Here is an 18,681-nt window from a genome sequence, read left to right on the forward strand (position 1 = left end):
CAAGAAAATGCTCACGCTAATTGACAAAAGCAGGACCCCCAGTGCAGCTAGATCTCAGCTACGTAAAATAATCAGAGATATGATTTTATGTAAAGTTGGGAAGAAAAGAAAACCTCCCTTAACACTGAGCAGAAATGTGTTTCCCTGAAGCTTCTAACCATTAGTAACAGACCAGCCTCCCAGGTATGACCCTAAAGAAATCTACTCCCTCTTCCACATGACAACTGTTCAAGACACATAGCTAGTGCTCATGGACTCTGGAGGTAGACAAATTCTCAAGCCTGGCTGCAGAGGAGATCACCCAGGGAGATCCAGAAATCCAGGTTGGCTCGGAAGAGGAAATCAGATATCCGTGTAGAAAGTGCTTATGAAGAGTGGAGGCCTCTGGGAGCTGGGAGCCACCAACAGGCAGCAAGAAAACAGGGACCTCAGTCCTACAACCACCAGGAACTGATTCTGCCAACAACCTGGGCTGGTGAGGGGATGTGGAGCTCCAGATGGGAATGCGGCCCCTGCCGACACTGCAGACTTTGGAGACCCTGAGCAGAAGACCCAGCTAAGCCATGCTGGACTGTTGACCCAGGGAAACTGATATTGATAAACAAAAACAAGAAGAACCTCACAAATGAGACTTGCCAGGAGTGACCAGCTGTGGGGATGTGTGTGATTTTTCTAACCACAGCAGAGGTGGTCCATGTGGGCAACCAGGACAGAGACACTGCCTTCAATCTCCACCAGCTCAAATGCCCCCCCAGTTCCTGCTGAGTCTTTGGGCTCAGTGGCACCGAGCAGAGTAAAGCTACAGCCCGGACACGTCCAAGGACACCGGGAAGGACCTGGGCCCCTAGATGTCACATGCTGTCCCGCTGACCCATAGGAGGCCCCAGTCAAATGAACCCCCCAGACCCTTCCCAAGTGAACCACAGCCCAGCCCAGCCTTTAAAAAGCCCCCTGAAAATAGCTGTGAAAGGGAAAAGCCAAGGGACAGCACAAGGGTCCTGACCTGCTGCTCCTGCCTGGTCTGCACGTCCCCGAGCCCTGTGGGGCCGGCATGGATGTCCCCGATGACAGAGGGAGCTCCCCCAAGAAAGCCTCGCCTTGCCCTTTGATGTCCAAGGTCTTATTTACTGTCATGCCCCATCATGCCTGCCTTGGAATTCAATAAACATAAAGTGACTCTCCTCCCTTAGGAACGGCTCTGATCCACTCACATACTTGAGGGGGCCCAGTGCTTTGGGGCCAGAGAGAAAGTGGGGAGAGAGAGCGAGAGAAGGAGGGAGAGACAGAGAGAGACAGACACGTTCTGTTCTCCTCCCAGATGTCCCCCCTACTCTTGGAGTGCCCAGCAGGGCACTCATGCCCCTGCCTGCCGCACCGCATGAGCCGACTGGGATGGTTTCCCACCTGCCACCTACGGAATCAGTGTCCCAGCCCAGCGGTTAGAATAAAGGGCCTCTCCCAGGCAGCCAGCAGCTGGGTCTCAGCCCTCTAACTTTCCCTGCTACCCTGCTGGGGTTTCTGCACCCCAAGACTGCAGACATAGCAGGGATTAACAGCACAGGGCCCACGGGGCAGGGGAAGCTGGGAGGTGACAAGCAGTGTGGGGACCGGGTCTCCAATACTTCCCTACCCCGCCTTCTGGAGTCTCGCTGACCCCTCCGCACAGTCTGCTCTAGAGCGACTTGCACCATCTGGGTGCTGACAAAATACCGCAGGAGGGGTACCCAGACTGATGTTCATCATCACACCCTGGAGTTTTAGAGCCGAATTCTGACAGCGGCTGCCCAGGTGCCTGGTGGGGGGGGCAAGGGGGCCCATTCCACTGCCCCCAGCAAGATGCTATCCCACAGGGCCTCCCAGCGGGCGCCCACAGGCATGGCGGTCTCGGATCCAGACCATCCCCATCACCCCACGGGGCCCCAAAGCAGACACTTCCACCCGTGTTCCTAGGGGAGAAAGTGGAAAGCTTTCAGAAGTCAACAGTCATAAGTGAGTTACATTTTTTGGTCTAAGATTTGAGCAGATACGAATCCTGCTTTTGCACGTGCCGGCTTGCACACACACCCAGAGGCTGAGCCGCCAGGCCGAGCATCACCTAAGAGTTCACAGGTCACATCGCAGGGCCTTCCAGTCAATTGGACAACGGCTCTGAGCCCAGCACGGGGACCCCTGCGCCCCGGAGAGGACAGGAGAGGGGGGCACCGGCGTGGCTGGCCCAGTCTGCACGTCCCCGCTCACAGCACAGCCACTCCACGAGATTGGGCAGGGCCAGGGATGAAGACTGCCCCATCTATTCAACCACGAGCCTGCAGGTTCCCCCAGCTCCTCACCTAAAGCCTCAGACAGCTCAGCTATGGGGATCCCTGCTGCTCCTCCTCAGGGGCCCCTGTGAGGGACGGTGCTATGCAAGACGCAGCCCGCTCCGCAGGCACCACGTGCCTCCCCACTGAGCAGAGGCCTCGGTCAGCTCAGCCTGGTCGTGGTCCTGCTGTCCAACCACCACCGAGGTCTGAGGGAGAAACGGTGAAGACATCACGCTGAGTGAGACAAGCCAGACGCAAGAGGACAAGGGCCATGTGAGTCCGCTTCCGAGAGGCCCCACAGCAGATCCACAGACGGCGGGTCACTGGGGGTGCCAGGGGCTAGGGAGGGGGAGGGGCGAGTTACTGCTTGATGGGGACAGAGTCTCGTTTTGGGAAAAGGTTCTGGAGATGGTGGTGGTGATGGTGGCACGACAATGTGAATGTATTGGGTTGGCCAAAAAGTTCGTTTGGGTTTCTCCTTACGATGGTATGGAAAACCCAAATGAACTTTCTGGCCAACCCAATACTTGATGCAGCTGAGCTGGACACTGAAAATGGTTCAGATGCCACATGGGGCCCAGCTGTCCTGTGTCCCCTCCACACGACCCAGGGCAGCACCCTCTGCTTGGCGGAGCCCTGGGCAGCCCGCACAGCAGCCTGAGTGCACCGAGCATGAGCCACTCTCGTGGCTTCCTGTCTTCCTCCTCTGTTGCTCACTGAAGTAAGAAAGTCTGTGGTTCTTACTTTCTCTCTTTCGGCCTCACAATCACTAAAAACGAGAACCAAGTGGTTCTAAGCTTTCCCTCTACAAACTTGGGGGTGGGGGGGCCCTATGAGAAAAATCGAGCCGTCTCGCTCTCCCTGCAGCTCCTAGCTTCCCAGGCCCCCAGGAACACTGCAAGAGACGCCATTCCACCCTCAGGGGCGCGCGGCCCCAGGGACCCCGGGACGACAGAACAGCCCACTAGGTGAAGCAGCTGGCTCTCCTTTGGGGCCACGATGCAGAAAAATACACACATACTGTACCTTTAAGACCACTCAGCCCAGGAGGACACATTAGGAGAGGGAACAGAGGGGGATGAAGGGCCCGGCAGACCCCGGGGTCCTCCTGGAGCTGAGCCCAGTGGGTGAAAAGGCCTGCACCTACTGAATTATGCATTTCTCCTTTAAAATCGCTTGCTAAGTGGTGTTCAATCAACTGACATTAGATGCCTGAGGGGGTGACTCTGCGAGACCAGAGAGGGGGCCAGATCCCAGGGGCCACCATCCTGGGCACTCAGGCTCCCACCAAGCCCCCAAGGAGGGGGCGTCCTCTCCAGCTGACAGAACCAAGTCCCTGCACAAAAGCCACATGCTGGATCTCAGGCATGTCCAGGTCTCGTACCTTCAAGGTCTGCATTCTTTCCCCAGACTATGCGGACATCTGTTCCAGAAGGCTACCCTTGGTATGTGTACATGTGTTACCCGCAGACAATCTCTTCCTGCTCCCCTGGCAGACCAACTAACCCTGGCAGCATTCTGTGTGTGTGTGTGTGTGTGTGTGTGTGTGAGTTGGGTCTCTATTGCTGCACGTGGGCTTTCTCTAGTTGCAGCGAGTGGGGGCTGCTCTTCGTTGCGGTGCGCGGGCTTCTCATTGCGGTGGCTTCTCTTGTTGCGGAGCACGGGCTCTAGGCATGCGGGCTTCAGTAGTTGTGGCACGCAGGCTCTAGAGCACAGGCTCAGTAGTTGTGGCACACGGGCTTAGCTGCTCCGCGGCATGTGGGATCTTCCCGGACCAGGGATCACACCCGTGTCCCCTGCATTGGCAGGTGGATTCTTAACCACTGCACCACCAGGGAAGCCCCCCGGCAGCATTTTTTAAAGGGAGCAGGTCAGGCCTGTAAAAGGAAGCAAATCTTCAAAGCCCTTCTTATGCCGACAGAGGCACCTGGGAGGATGCCCTGGGACTGCTCGCCCCCGGCTCTGCCGGCCCGGCTCCGCCGGCCCGGCTCCCCAGGCAGCTGGGGCAGCAGGGCCCTCCTGCTCTCTCCAGTGTCTCCACACGGTCTCCCAGCCACTGACAGCTCCTTCCTAGTGCTCCCTGGGCCATGCGCTGACCCCTCTGTGCACACGGCCGGCCACCTCTGTCACCTTTTCCCAGACAGCCCCTGCCCCTCTGCACCTCCCAGGACTGCCCACAGCAGAGCCTGTCAGCACCATGACCCTGCCCCAGTGCCCTGACTGCTGAAGGGAAAAGGCAGATGGACAGGCAGCATCCTTCCAACACGGCTGTCCTCTTGGGCGCTTTGCCACCTGACCTGCCGCAGGAATCTGAGCCAGGTGCCCCAGGTGGATGTACAGGGTTAAAACACTTTCCGGGAGGTTTTTTTTGTTTGCCAAACAACTGATCAGGTCCCCTCCACCTCTGGGGAGGTCACTCGGTGCCCACTCTCATGCGACAGGCATCACCCCCCAGCCTAGGAGAGAGGACAGCACCAGCCCCTCCACCAACGGCCTGACCTCGGGCGGGTGTGTGTGTCTCACACCCCCTCAGACACAACCTGACGATAGCGTATAATCTCACTCCAGCCACTTCACAAGAATGTTCCGAGGGCACGAGAAACAGCCTCCACCCAAGTCGTGTTTACTTCCCAGGTCAGGCATCGGCAGTCCCCGCCCGCCCCACCCCCTGCCCCACCTTGGCAGGCGCGTCTCCCCGGGGCACTGCCACCGCCAAGTCCCCATTTTGCAAGGTGGCAGTGGCCAGGGGGCACCAGAATCCAAGACAGATGATTAGCAGGCCCCAGGCCAGGGATTCAGGAAGCTCTTGGGATTGACTGAGAGGAGTCCAAACCTCAGCAAAGAAGGAAAAATAACCTCCAGGACATCTCCACAGCTAACAAGCTTCCTTTCTGGGGCGCCTGTGTCGTCAGGCCCCCCAAAATCAATACCGATTATTAGATGGGGGAAAGCGGAGTGGGGCTCGAACAAGGAGGGGCCGGACCAAACAGAAACCTCAGAGATGGGGGTCTCATTCCATCCGTGACCCACAAACACCACAGCACCCAAGACACAGACACCAAGGTAGGTCTCTGTCTTGAGGATCAAACCACCCTGAAGAAGGAAGCCGGACAGACACAGAATTCACAGGAAATAGCTGCAGACACACAGCTAAAGAAAGATACACACTCAGGGAAGACGCAAGGACATTACGAAGGTTTTGTTTGTCTGCGCTGGTTTTTTAAAGGCAAGGCGCATGGAAAGAAGCCTTTCCACAAACCCGTGAATAAAGGCAAGAGAGAATTTCCAGGAGACAGTGCCTGGCACTTAGTAGATGCTCAATAAATACGTCTGAGTGCCTGAACGGGGGACAGGTGGTTACCTTAGTAAAGGAAACATAGGTACAAACCAGAGTAAAGAAGAAAGACGTGGAAAAATTGTGTTAATAAATTTTAAAGAAAAAAAGTTAAAGGGACTTCCTTGGCGGTCCAGTGGTTAGGACTCAGCACTTTCACTACCGTGGCCCCAGGTTCAATCCCTGGTCCAGGAATTAAGGTTCCACAAGCCGCGAGGCCAAAAAAAAAAAAAAAGAAAGAAAGAAAAGAAAAGAAAAAATAAAGAATGGAAGGAAAGGATCTTAGCAACAACAGGGTCCAACCCCTGACGTTTTAGATGAGGAGAGAGGTGTGGCCACGTGAAGTGTTGGGACGCAGCTCTCCTGACACCCGGCCGGGTGGTCTTGGCCCACCAGGCTGCCCAGTGCCGCATGATGCTCCACCTGAACTCCTCCCAAAACCCGGCTGGTGAGCACAACACACACACCATCTCCTGCTGCCCAATCAGGGACTCATTGAGTCCCGGGGGCCAAACTGGTGTCCCCCCGAAATTCACCCGTCGAGGTCATAGCCTCCAGCACCTCAGAACGTGACTGTATTTGAAGATGAGTTTCTCAAGAGGTGATTAAGTTACAATGGGGTCATCAGGGTGGGGTCTACCCAATCTGAATCGTGTCCTTATAAGAAGAGGAGATTTTAGACACACACAGAGCCACCAGGGGTCCACGGGCACAGAGGGAACACCATGTGAAGGGGAGGACCGTCTACAAGCCAAGGAGAGGCCTCCGAGGAAACCAATCCTGCCAGCAGCTTGACCTTGGACTCCCAGCCTCCAGAATTGCAGGGAAAATCGATTTCTGTTGTTGAAGCCCCCAGTCTGTGGCATTTTGCCCCAGATCACTAACATACTGGGCTGCTTCAAACACCTGGGTGTGAAAGCCAAGGAAACATCGCCATGGCTAACAGGTGTTCTCCTGAAGAGAAGACACCTATGAAGGACCAGAGATGGGGCGTCAAGGATGAATGCTACCCGGCAACTTCAAAACCCTAACTTAGTGAAACAGGCCAGACGCAGAAGGACAAATATTACATGATTCCACTCACATGAGGTACGTGAAACAAGTAAATTCACAGAAAACAGACCGAAAGTACAGCAGTGGTTGCCAGGGGCTGGGGGTGGAGGAAAGGTGAGTTATTGCGTAACGGATACAGTTTCTGGTAGGAATGATGGAGAGTTCTAGAGACAGTTATGGTTACACAACAGCATGAATATACAGAATGCCACTGAACACGGAAAAAAGGTGAAAATGCCACGTTTTGCTACATTTATTTTACCACAATAAAGAAAAACCTATCACATGTTACATAAATAAGTTATTTTAATTAAAGTTATTACATTTTTTCAAAAATAAGGAAAAAAATCCTACATGAGCCACAGGGATTATAATTCCAGTCGGGGTCAAGACCCCTGTGGGGTTCAGAGTTAATTAAATCCACCACCACCTTCTCCTGAGCCTTGATCTGAAACGCAGCCTCAGTCAAAATTCAGGCCTGTTGTCTGGCAACCAGAGAAGATGCCCATCCGTTCACCGTGAATGTGGAACCACAGGGCAGGCTGGACCACGGGATTCCCAGCCAGGGAGGGGAGGCGGCTATTGAAGCCAGAAGCAACAGGGAGGAATGGGGGGGTCACCTACCCCTGGACCCACATGAATCTACACTCCCAGCTCCTCCTTCAGTGAAAGGTCCAGAATGCTTCCTTCTGTTCCCGAAACACGAAGGTCATCCTTCCCGAGCTGGAGAATCCTTGTAAAATTGGATGTACATTCCGTTGCCGCCCTGGTGATGATTTAAATGGTCTCGGACTCTGCCTCTGTCCCCCGGGAGGAGCCTGCACTCAACTTGGAGGTGGAGGCAGGCTCTGGGCTAAAGATGCCGGTGGAGCCCAGGCCAGGCCTGGGTGACCTTTTCCTGCCCCACAGTTACTCACGCTCGTCGCCGGCCGGTCCATTCAACCACCCAAGGGAAAAACAAAGCTGCGATCATTCTGATAACATGTCACCAGAATCCAAAGAGCAAATTAAGCTGCTTAACAGAAATGTGAAACAACAGGGCAGCCACTTGCAGGAGCGCCCAGGAAGAAACACAAGATCTAGGGTCCCATCTCACAAGGGACACTCAGGGCTGGGGGTGCCTCAGACCTAAAAGAGGAAAGGCCCTTGGTTGTGTGGCCTCTCTCAGGAAAGGGTGGCCAAAGTCCTCGAAAGGAGTTTAAGGGACAGGGGTGGACACAGCTAAGACGCTTCCCAATGACCAGCCACCTTCCCACCTTCCCGACCTGGCCCCCCGGCTGTGGAAAGGAGGACAGGATCTTGGGGATGTGCTGTGTGTATGGCTCTGAACTGGGCTCCACGGGAGGCCCAGGAATGAACCAGGGATCCCTGCCTTCAAGACGCACACGTGGATGTGACACCACATGGATGACACTTGGGGACATGATGCACAGTGAAATTAGCCAGACACGGAGGGACACGTAATGTGTGTGAGTCCACTCCTGTGACGAGGTGCCAAGAGTCATGGAATCATAGAGACGGAAAGTAGAGGAGAGGGTCCCAGGGGCTGGGGGAGGGGGCACTGCTGCTTGATGGGGACAGAGTCGCAGCTCGGGAAGATGAAAAGTCCCGGAGACGGACAGTGGCGATGGTCGCACAACTACGTGAACGTATTTGATACCACTGATCTGTACACTTAAAAACGGCTAATGTGGGTGAAGGTAGTAAATTTTATGTCATATAATACCACGAAATAAATAAATAAAGGACAAAGCACAGTCCAGAGTCACAGAAGCCTCTGCTCCACTGCTCCTCAGGGGCAGACGGCAGCCCCTACCCTCTGCCCTAGACAAGGCCCCTCTCCAATGCGGCTATTTCCGGAAGCTTCCCTGATGGCTCGCCCTCTGAACACATAAGTGATGTGTGTGTTCCTGTCTCCCATTAACTTTTAAGCTCCCGGAGGGCAAGGACCACACTCTCTCCTTCTCTGCAGCCCGTACTGTAGGAGGGACAGGCTTGCACACAGCAGAGCTCGCAGCCAGTGGGCCCTGGGTGTGCAGAGCTCGAAGGACCCCTGGACTCCCCCACTCGCATTTTTCAGGCATGTGTGGGGCAGTGGGAAGAACACGGGCTCTGCCTTCCCATGGGGCCTGGAGGCCCAGCTCTGCCACTTCCTGGTTGCATCCTTACCTGCAGATGTGGAGCAGGTGGGGTGATGGAGAGCTCACAGGGGGCCCTGCCTGAAGCATGCTGTCACCATGCCCGGCGCACAGCGGCTGGTGGTCATTTCAGCTCCTTCCCTCAACTCGGAAATACCAGAGTAAAGAGGCTCCGAAGCTACTAGGGCCGGGCCCCATGTAGGTGGCTGCTGTTGCGTCAGAGAATTAGGTGACTTCCACTCCCTCCCCACAGCGATTTTCCTCATTGTCACATTTCAGAGGCGCAGCCCTGGCCAGCAGGCATCTAAGGAACATGGGTAAACAATCAGGACAGAGACAGATGGCCGCGCCCATGGGTCTCTCCTTCCCCTCCAGCCACGACGCTCAGAGGAGCGTGCTGGGTACTGAGTTTACAGGCTCCCGGAGCTAAAACCACCAAGAGTTTCAAAACCTAACAGGAGAGAGAACCTTGGGACCTTGAGGACTTTCGGAGAAGGACCCAGAGAGTGCTAAGAGTGGGGTCCAAGCTGTCAGATTAACTCCTTGGCTGGAACCTACCCAGCGTCACCCACGGAGCCGGGTTCTCCTGCGTGCAGGGGCTGAGAGGCAGGCGAGGAGCTGTGAGCTCGGGGAGACGGCCCACAGGGAGGGTCCCGAAACACACCCCCTCCAACAGGGCCCTGGTCCCTGGAGACTCTGAATTCCCCCAGCAAGACATCATGGTTTCAGGTTGTAGGTCTCCACAAAAACGTCTCATTTTCTGCTTCATTAACGACGTTCTCCCACACCCTGGCGGGCGCCGAGGACCAGTTCAAGCTGGCTCGCTCGGCCGACAGCTGGCCAGACGGGGTTGGTGCCCAGCGACCACAGGGCAATCCTCCAGACCCCGGAGGAGCTGACGTGCCTGCAAAGCAGGCTTCTAAATACTACGGCCTCCCACCAACCCGTCCCACGAGGGACTCAGGGGATGCGGCTGGGCCAGGCCGCAGATCCCGGCGACACACCACAGCCCACCCCAGCAGCAGATGAAGTCAGCAACTAGATGTGCCTAAAACAAACAGGACGGGGCACCGATCGCAAAGAGGCCACTCCACAGAGCCAAAAATAGCCTCACTTGTTTCAAGAGGATGCTGACCAACGAAGCACATACAACTCCATCAGCAGGGAAAGAAAAATCAATGGAGCAGAAAACCGGATCAGCCCGACAGGGACCAGGGCTCTGAGAGACTGCCGACTGCCTCACCCGCCACCCCCCCAAATCCCTCTCCTTACTCCAATCACGAACTGTGCCTGGATCTCAAAACCCAGTCCCGTCACCCCTGCGCCTCACGGTATTTGTACTCAGATGTGCACACGTATTATATACACAAATCCCATAGGTTTAATCTCAGGGCCAGGAGTCAGACGGTGGACTAGGAGCCCAAAATGAGCACCGGTGGGCAGGGAAGACGAGGAGGCGAGAGCACACTGATGGATCAGAAAATGGAGCTAGGGTAAGACGCACAGAGGTGAGTAATGCGGGTTGATGTCTCTCATCAAAACTGGGCAGATCAGAACAGGCGTGGCCCTGCTTCAGCCCTGGCTAAAATCTTCACCCTGGGGATCTTCAGTGGCCCACTGAGTCAGAACTGTCGGTCACCTCACTTCCTCTTCATTCGTATTTTCACCTGCTCTGACTAGCAAGCGAACCTGACACTCCCATGGCCTGGGAGCAGCTGGCATCTCTTGGGTTCCCCAAACGTGTCATATAACTCTTGAGGACAGGTGGCGGGGATTGCCCAAGACACGGATCAATCCCGGCTAAAAGCCTCCATCCAAGCAGCAGAGATGACCCACTCTTTATACCATCCCTACTGCTCGGGTGCGGGGGATCAGAAGGCAAGGAGATGACTGCCCAGGGCATCCTGGTCCCAACTCACAGAGAGTACTCTCGCGAGAAGCACAGGGCTCTAGACCCAAAGGAAGGAGCCACCGACCATCCCACACACCACCCCTCCCACCCCAATCCCATTCCAAACACTGGGAATCTGCCTTCGGGAGGAAGGTGGGATGCAGTTTGTTCAGGCTCAGAATCAGTAAGAATCCTTCCAGTCCACAACAGTATTTGAAAATCACTCCAAAAACTATCTACCTTTTCCTCCCCGCATTCCCTACTGCTCAGTGGTTTCCAGCCAGGGGCAGGTGTGCCCACCAGGGTGGTAGAGGTACCCACCTGCGTCTCCATGGAAGGCGCCGTCTTGAAGCAGCCTGCTGGACAAGCTGTCCCCATCGCTGGGCCAAATCTGCCCCGTCTTGCGGACGCCCACGATGGTGGCCTCGGACACGACCACCGGGCCCTGCCGGTGCCGCTTCTGACACTGGGGCGTGGGGGGGCTGCTGCTGTCGAAGGATTGCTGGGAGTTCTGCGAGGGTGAGCGGCTCTTGTCCCGGAACGTGCGGTAGGTAGTGGGGCTCGGGGACACGCGGCTGGACTGGCCCGAGGAGAAGTCCTCTTCGCTGGACGTGAGGTTCTCATTGGAGCTGCAGTCTGGGGTGTAGCCGCCTCCGCTGTCCTCAAAGCTCCGAGGGGAGTAGGACCTCCGGGGCCAGGTAAGGCGCTTCTCCTGCTCCGAGGTGCTCTGGCTGCGCTGGAGCGAACCCTTGCCCTCCCCTTCCACCATCATGCCCCCGACATAGATGCTCTGGTAGGGCTGGTACTCCAGGGGCGGCCAGGGGGGCCTGCTGCCGCCATTGGCGTTGATCAGGTTGTCCTTCAGGAAGCGCGGGTTCAGCTCCGCGTCCTCAAAGTCGCCGTCGAGGCCGCAGCTGCTCTCGGAGAGGCGCCCTCGGTAGGAGGGCCTGGGCGGGTCCCCAGGGCCGGGTCCCGCGCCCTGCTGGGACTTCTTGCGCTCCATCTGCATGGCCTGGCTGCCCAGGGAGCTTATGCGGTCCGACACGTCTTTGTCGTTGACCTTCACCAGGCCGCGCTCGTGGTGGAACTCGACGTTCACGTAGAAGGGCTTCTCAGCGTCCGTTGCCGCCGGCTGGACAGGCCCCTTGCGGATCCTCTCGAAATTGGAACGCAGGGCCGCCACGCTGGTGGGGGGCCCGCGGTCGTCGTGGTCCGCGGGAGCGGCGGCCCCGGGCCTGCGAGTGGCCGCGGGTCTGGCCTTGCCCGGGGAGCCCTCCCCGTCGAGCCGGGCCTCGGGCTCGTCGGCGGGCGGCGGGTCGGCACAGTCGGCTGGCGCGGGCTGGGGGCGCGGCGCGCGGGGCTCGGCGGCGCCGTCGGGGGGCTGCGCCGCGCGCCGGAAGCCCCAGCGCTGTCGGTCGTAGCTCTTCTTCTCCTTGGCCAGCAGTGTCTGCAGGTAGATCATGCGGAAGCGCTCCTGGTTCACCTCCTGTTCCAGGCGCCGGATGGAGGCCTTGCAGCGCTCCAGCTCCTGCTCGATATCGCCCACCGAGCGCAGCTCCATCCGCGGCGGCTCCGAGTCCGGGAACTGCGCCTTCCACGCCTCGGCGAAGCCCACCGGGTCCACCATGGCGCGGCCGGCCTCACCTGCGCCGCCCGGCTGCCGCGGGGCCCGGCTCAGCGGCGGCGCGGCGGCCTCGCCAGGCCCGGCCCGGGGCGCCGGGCGGCCCCCATGCCCCCGGCGGGGCAGCGGTGACGGCAGCTGGCGAACAATACCCGCCCCCTCCCGGGCTGCAGGTGAGGCTGCAGCCAGGCTCCCCGCGCGCGGGGCGGGGCGGGGCGAGGGGCGGGCGCGCGCGCGGGAAGGGCGCGGGGCTGCGCGCGCCGCTATTGTGTGCGGGGCTCCCGGCGCGCGCGGGGCGGGCGCTATCTCCGCTAGGCTGGGCCCGCTAGCCCATGGCCGCCGCCGGCGCGCTGCTCTCCTCGGGCTCCAGCGCCCGCGCCCAGCCGCCGCCGACTCCCCGCGCTGCGCTTGGCCAGCCCGCTCCCGCCGCACTCGCGCCCGGCCCGCACTCGGCGCCGCAGGAAGGGGAGGGCCGGGGGGCGGTGGCCGCGGCGCGGCGGACCGAGCGTGAGGGCCTCTTAAAGGGGCCGCTCCCCCGCCCAGCCGTGGCCCTGCCAGCGTCCCCGCGCCTGGGAAAACCGAGGCCCGGACGGCGAGTTCTGCACTCCTGGGACAGGAACCCCTGGGTCCGCATTGCCCCCCAGCCCGGCAGCCCCTCACCGGCGTCACGGCTGAGCGCGCCCCTAGCGGGCAGGTCACCCAGCGGTGCCAACGGGCCTGCTGCGCTGGGGTCCCGGGGTGGGTGATGAAGCAACATCTGCCACACGGGACTTTCACAGAGATAATCAATAGGAATTTCTCCCCAGGTCACTCAGCACCCACGTCTCCCTTCCTGCGGTCCTGGGCCAGGTGTTTGCCTGACTCAAAACTTATCTCTGTAATCTGCCTCTGAAGGGGTCGCCAGCCTCCACTGGGACGCGCAGGGCTGGGCGGAAGACAGCATAGCCCAGGCGGGCAGGGAAACAAAATCTGTTCTCGTCCCCCGGGGAAGCCCAGAGATCTTAGACACACAGCACCCTGGAGGGAGTCAAAGGGGCGCCAAGTGAAAATACCCCCACCAGCCTGCTGGGTGAGGGGATACGGAAACAGGATTTGTCGACCAGAGAACCCGGCTTGAGTCCTGACCGCCTCTGCCCCTCTGTGCCTGCTTCCTGGGCGTTGAAATGAGAACGAGAATACCTCCCCACCCCCCGCCCCCGCCCCCGCGGCTGTTGTCCCCGCACGGATGTGAGGGGTTGTCTTGCCTTCCCCGCAGTTCCAGTGCCACCCAGAGCGGATGCCCTGACATCTAATCTAGAGGAACAGAGCCCAGGGCCGGCCTGGCTGGGATTCAGGTCTCTCCCACTCTGGGCTTTGTGACCTTGGCAATTCCCTTCCCCTCTCTGAGCCCAAGTTTTGTCCTCTTATGTCAGATGTTGTGAGCACCATGTGTAAGGCAACCAGATGGGGCAAATATAAAGCATGTGCTGTTCCTTCCATGATTACCTTTAATGTTGGTTCCCTGGGAGACTGGCAGGAAAACCCTGGGGAGCAGGACTGGCAGACACTTCCAGGCACAGCTCACTGCCGCCCCCTGCAGGCTCTCCACCCTCCTGCTGTCACCCCTCCCAGGCCCCATGTCCCCTCCCACTCCTCTGCAAGGCCAACAGGGCCCTTGTAAAGCCTGTTTTGCAGGTGAGGAAACAGAGGTTGATGCCCTGACTTTGTGGCCAGCAATGCGAGGCGGGAATCCCAGCAGTGCTCACATCCTGATGACCTCTTCTTCAAAACGGGTATAATAAATCCTGACCTCCCAGGGCATGGCACACAGCAGCTCAGCATCGGTATCAGTTGCCTTCCTTGGATGACCTGCTCCCGTCACCCAGCGAGTGGGTCCGACAGGACTAGAACCCAGGCCTCCAGAACCCCATTCCCTGGCTGTCAGCAAGGAGACTCCCAAAAGCACAAACATTTTTTTCCCCTTGCTGACAGGGTCTCTGAGTTTCCAGGGGGAATTGTGGGCTCATCAGGGACATTATCATTAAACACCTGGGAAAGAAAAGGATACTTTGTGGGGGGGTGGCTTCATCCATCAGTGAGGTGTCCCTTTCCCTGGTGTGCAGGCCCCAACTCAGCCCCACCTTAAATATTGTACACATAAGCAAGCTCATATCAGAACTCTGATGCTGTTTGGTTTGGGTTTGCAAGCTCTGCTCTCTTGGTAGAGCAAGTGGCTCGCTGGGCACAAGGACACTGCAAGATAGTGGCTATCTTCCCATGGGACAGCTTGTTCTGGCCCCAAGGACACTCCTCCCATCCTCTGAGCCTTCCCTGAAAGCACTCCCACCCTGGGTCTCTGGTCCTTCCCCGAAGAGCTTTCTTATCATTCCTCCCTCCTGAGGAAGGGAAGAATGAGGAGGAAAGGGGGGTCCATATATATGACACTCTGTAGTCCCCCATTTGGTGTCTGTCCCCAGCTAGATCTAAACTTCCAAGAACAGAGATCTGTCTGTCTTGTTCCCCAGTGAACCCCCAATGCTTACGACATAGTAAGTGCTCAGCCAGTGCTGACCCGGGTGGGAGCGCAGAGCCCAGGGAGGAAAGGGTGAGGCGGGCAGAGCCAGGCCACAGCAGAGGTGTGTGGGCCTTGAGGGCGGGCATTCAGGAGGAGGCAGAGGTCAGGGGAAGGCTGGCCAGCGAGCTGGTCCTAAAGATGGGGACAGACAGGCAAAGATGGGGAGAGTTCAGAGTTCTGGGTGTGTCTGAGGAACAGCTGGGTTATGGGGTGAGGCTGGTGTGGGCTGCAGGAGGTCACATCAGGTGTTTCACACCTGTGAAAACCATCACTACAATCACCACCACTCCCAATAGATGTTTTTTTTTTCATCTAAAAACTAAAATGGAACAGGAAAGTGGGATTGTTGGTGATGCCCCCTCCTCAACTTCCTTCATTTTCTGGGATATGGTTTTGTGGCTCTATAATTCATTTCACAATCTCTCTCTCTCTCTCTCTCCCTCCCCCTCTCGCCCCCCCCCCCCCACCATCCGGTCCCTTCACTGGAAGGAGAGGCTGGGACTCAACGGCCCCCTCTGCTGGACAGAACGCAGAACTTCCGATGCCTCAGAACCCTGGGGATGGAAACAACCCCAACGTCTGTCATGGGAATATCACAGTGGAATATTATATGACCATGAAAGAAAATGTAGTACCAATACATGCTAAACATCGATGAACCTTGAAAACATTTATGCCAAGTGAAAGAAAACAGTCATAAAGGGCCACATATTGTATGACTCCATTTACATGAAATGTCCAGAATAGACAGTCTATAGAAACAGAAAGTAGGTTGGCAGTCACCTGGGGATCGGGGATGGGAGGAATGGGGAGTGACTGCTAATGGTCTCACACAACAATAAGTGGGGACCATATTTTGCTCCTTCCCTGCCTTGTCTGTACCCTCCTCTTCGCCCGCTTTGGGGGCAGAGGCTAGAGGAGGGCTCCCTCCAAACGGGATGTGGCCACATGACCCCCATCTGTCATCCGTCAGCCTCAGGGAGCTTCGGGCAAGATCAGAAAATGGGGGTGATCGATACAGCTGTTCTCTGGCCCTGCTCGTTGCTCTGTGCTGGATGGTGCCTGGTGGGGTGCCTCTTCCAGGTTACCAACCCCGGCCCAGCGTGGGTAGCCGGGGTCTCTGAGGGACTTCCCTGGCCAAGGGCTCTGAACAAGTGAGCTGTGGGCCTTTCCTCCCAGGCCCCCTTGTCTGTAACTCCACCACCTCTGCAGAATCAGTTCTGCCGGCCGAGTGTCCAGGCTGCCATTTCCAGCTTCACAGAGAAGAAGGGGCTGGGACAAGATGAGTTGGTTCCTGAAGCCACGGCCAGTGACATGGTGCAGGCTGTGGCTTCCAGTGGCCAGAGGCCCAGAGCATCCTCAGGCCAGGGGTGCCATCCACCTGTTGGGGATCAGGGAGCAGAAGGAAGGGTCTGCAAACAGCAGCCTGGGGACAGGCCGCACTACCCTGCTCCCTCCTAGGGCACAGGCTCAGACAGGTGGCTGGTGGCCCTGAATTCTGGGAGGCGTCTGGATGAGGGGGTGGAGCCTGGAAGGAGGCCGTGGGACAGCCACGCTCCCTGTCTGCCCGACATATGGGAGGTGACAGGGGAGGCCACAGCAGATGGCAGAGGAGTCCGGGGTCTGCTGGGAGGGTGTCTCGTCTCAGGGCCTCCTTGGGTGACGTGCGCCCAGGGCCCCCTGCCCCTGTCTCTGGGAGCCCCGAAGGCTCAGAAGATGAGGGCCCTCTCTGAGCTGTTGCTGCTTCTGAAAGCTCCTCCACCCCACACCCCACCTCTCATCCCCACCCTGGGCCTCCTGGGTCCCTGAGTCCCCTCTATAGTCCCCAGGCCAGGAACGCCTGTCACCCTGGCCTCTCCCAGGCTCTTATCTGTGTGAGGGTGTGAGTGGAGCAGGTCCCCTGCCCGTCAGCATGCTCCATTACCTACATCTCAGGCGACCTCAGGTATCCAGCTTAGGCTGCCTGGGTCCCTCAGGAGAGCGCAGTCCCTCTGGGAGTGGCTCCCATCCCATCATCAGGCCGAAGTGGGCATTGGGTGGATCCGAGGCCCCCCGTTCCCTCCAGAGGCCACAGCAGGGGCGGGGAAGGGGGAGGCTCCTGCTTGCCAGGAGGCCGAGACCCCCACCGTGCTCTGGGTCACTGCGGAGACTGGTCCCGTGGTTGTGGGGCTGGGGAAGGACCGACTAAAATCACGGGGCTCAGGAAGCAGGGCGTGATGGGGAGCGACTGATTAGCTCATTAGCTCTGCTGTGGACCCTGAGGAGGAGCAGGTGTGGGACCTGGAGTGGGATTCCCGCTGGGATCAGACTGCAAGCTGGCGTGGGAGGCGGAGAGAGAGGAGGGACAAGGAATGCGGAGGAGAAGCGCTCAGCTGCATCCTGTCACCTGGGCTCTGTGCTCAGGCTCCTCTCCAGTTAGGTGGGGACAGGAGGTCCTGATACCCAGCCCCCAGGGTTGCTGGGATGAAAGGGACTTCTTCCCCCTCCACTGAGTGCTCAGTAAATGGGGGTTCTGGTTACTCCCCCAAGAGGCTGGATGGCCCCATTCCTGGGTGGCCCCTGCTTTGGGCCAGAATTCCCACCTCCAACGGGCTGGAGGCAGTGGTGGTGCCTGCATGCGACTCCCTCCCCAGGCCTGCACAGCTTTCCCTGGAATCTTCTGTCTGCCTCTCACCAAGCTCCTCCCAGGAACAGACCTTACGCTTGAGCCCCTGCAGCCCTCACTGGCTGCTGCCTGACTTCAGGAGCCTCTGAGCGAGCAGCGGGCACATCCGCCTCCGGCCACTGAGGAGGGCCAAGCACAGGACTGTCCCCAGGAGGTTCACGAAGAGGCATCTTGGTGAGAGTGAATGTGTCTGCCGGAGACTCAGCGGGATTCCTGTCTCCCTGCTACATCTAGGTGAGCACCTGCCGGGGGCCTTTTGTCTAGGAGATGCTGGGGAGATGAGGTCACAGGGTCGCTGCCCTGGCTCTTAGGGTCCCACAAGGCGGTGGGGGGGGGGACGGGGGAGAAGCCCAAACATGGACACCACACCCAGAAGTAACAAGTGCTGTGGGAGCCGTGGGGGCTCCAGGAAGTCCTCCCAGAGAAGGAGCGCCCGAGCCGCCGGGCACAGAAGAGGCCTGGCACCTGCAAAGACTAGTGACCACGGGTGAAGGCTGGAGCACAGGGACCTGCAGGGTGGGCTGGGGCAGCCACTGAGGGGCCTTGAGTGACAGGGTGAGAAAAGCGAAGGAGGGGAAGGGCCCCGGGATGGCTCTGAAGCTCTCGCATGCGGCCCTGGGTCTCCACCCCAGAAATTTAAGTGCGTGTAGAGGATGTCTTTGTGGACTCATGGTATCAGTGGAACCACAGCAAAGTGGTTCTGCCACTTCAGAAGAAACATTGAACAGTTGGGCACACACGGGGCAACAGGAGGAGAGTTTCACAAAGGGCCATTTGGAGGGGTGGGCGCACATGAGACAGTGGTCCTGGCTCGGGGGCTAGTGACAGCAGGGAGCATTACCGCCCCCCAGTCCTGGGGCCTAGAGGGGTGGGGGACGGAGCCGGGAAGGTGCCAGCCCACCTGACCAGGGTCTGCCATCCTGACGCTGTCTGTGGTGTGCCCCAAACCCGGTCGTGGTGCACCCTGAGATAGCCTGCCCCTCAAAACTGGGTCTGGTGGGCCAGCCCACTGAAGGTCCAGCAAGGCCTCTGTGGGGAAACCCGAGTGTGCAGAGCTATAACTATGAGGATGGTCACTTCAGTTAAAAAAAAGCTAAAAGCTGGACACAAGCCAACTGTCCC

The 18,681-nt window shown here is 58.3% G+C and overlaps 1 protein-coding gene across 2 annotated transcripts in view; it reads right to left on the reverse strand.

Annotated features, from left to right (window-relative positions):
* Positions 1-12,768, reverse strand: part of BCR (BCR activator of RhoGEF and GTPase) — a 98,028-nt gene extending 85,260 nt beyond the window's left edge. For both annotated transcript variants that reach the window (XM_082852838.1, XM_082852837.1), the window contains exon 1: positions 11,041-12,768. In XM_082852838.1, coding sequence (XP_082708964.1) covers positions 11,041-12,346 — 1,306 coding nt within the window. In that variant the 5' untranslated portion in view covers positions 12,347-12,768. The remainder of the gene's footprint in view (positions 1-11,040) is intronic.
* Between the last annotated feature and the right edge of the window lie 5,913 nt (positions 12,769-18,681).

This window comes from Leucopleurus acutus (genome assembly GCF_964270905.1).
Source record: "Leucopleurus acutus genome assembly, chromosome: 13".
In the NCBI taxonomy this organism is placed as follows: domain Eukaryota; kingdom Metazoa; phylum Chordata; class Mammalia; order Artiodactyla; family Delphinidae; genus Leucopleurus; species Leucopleurus acutus.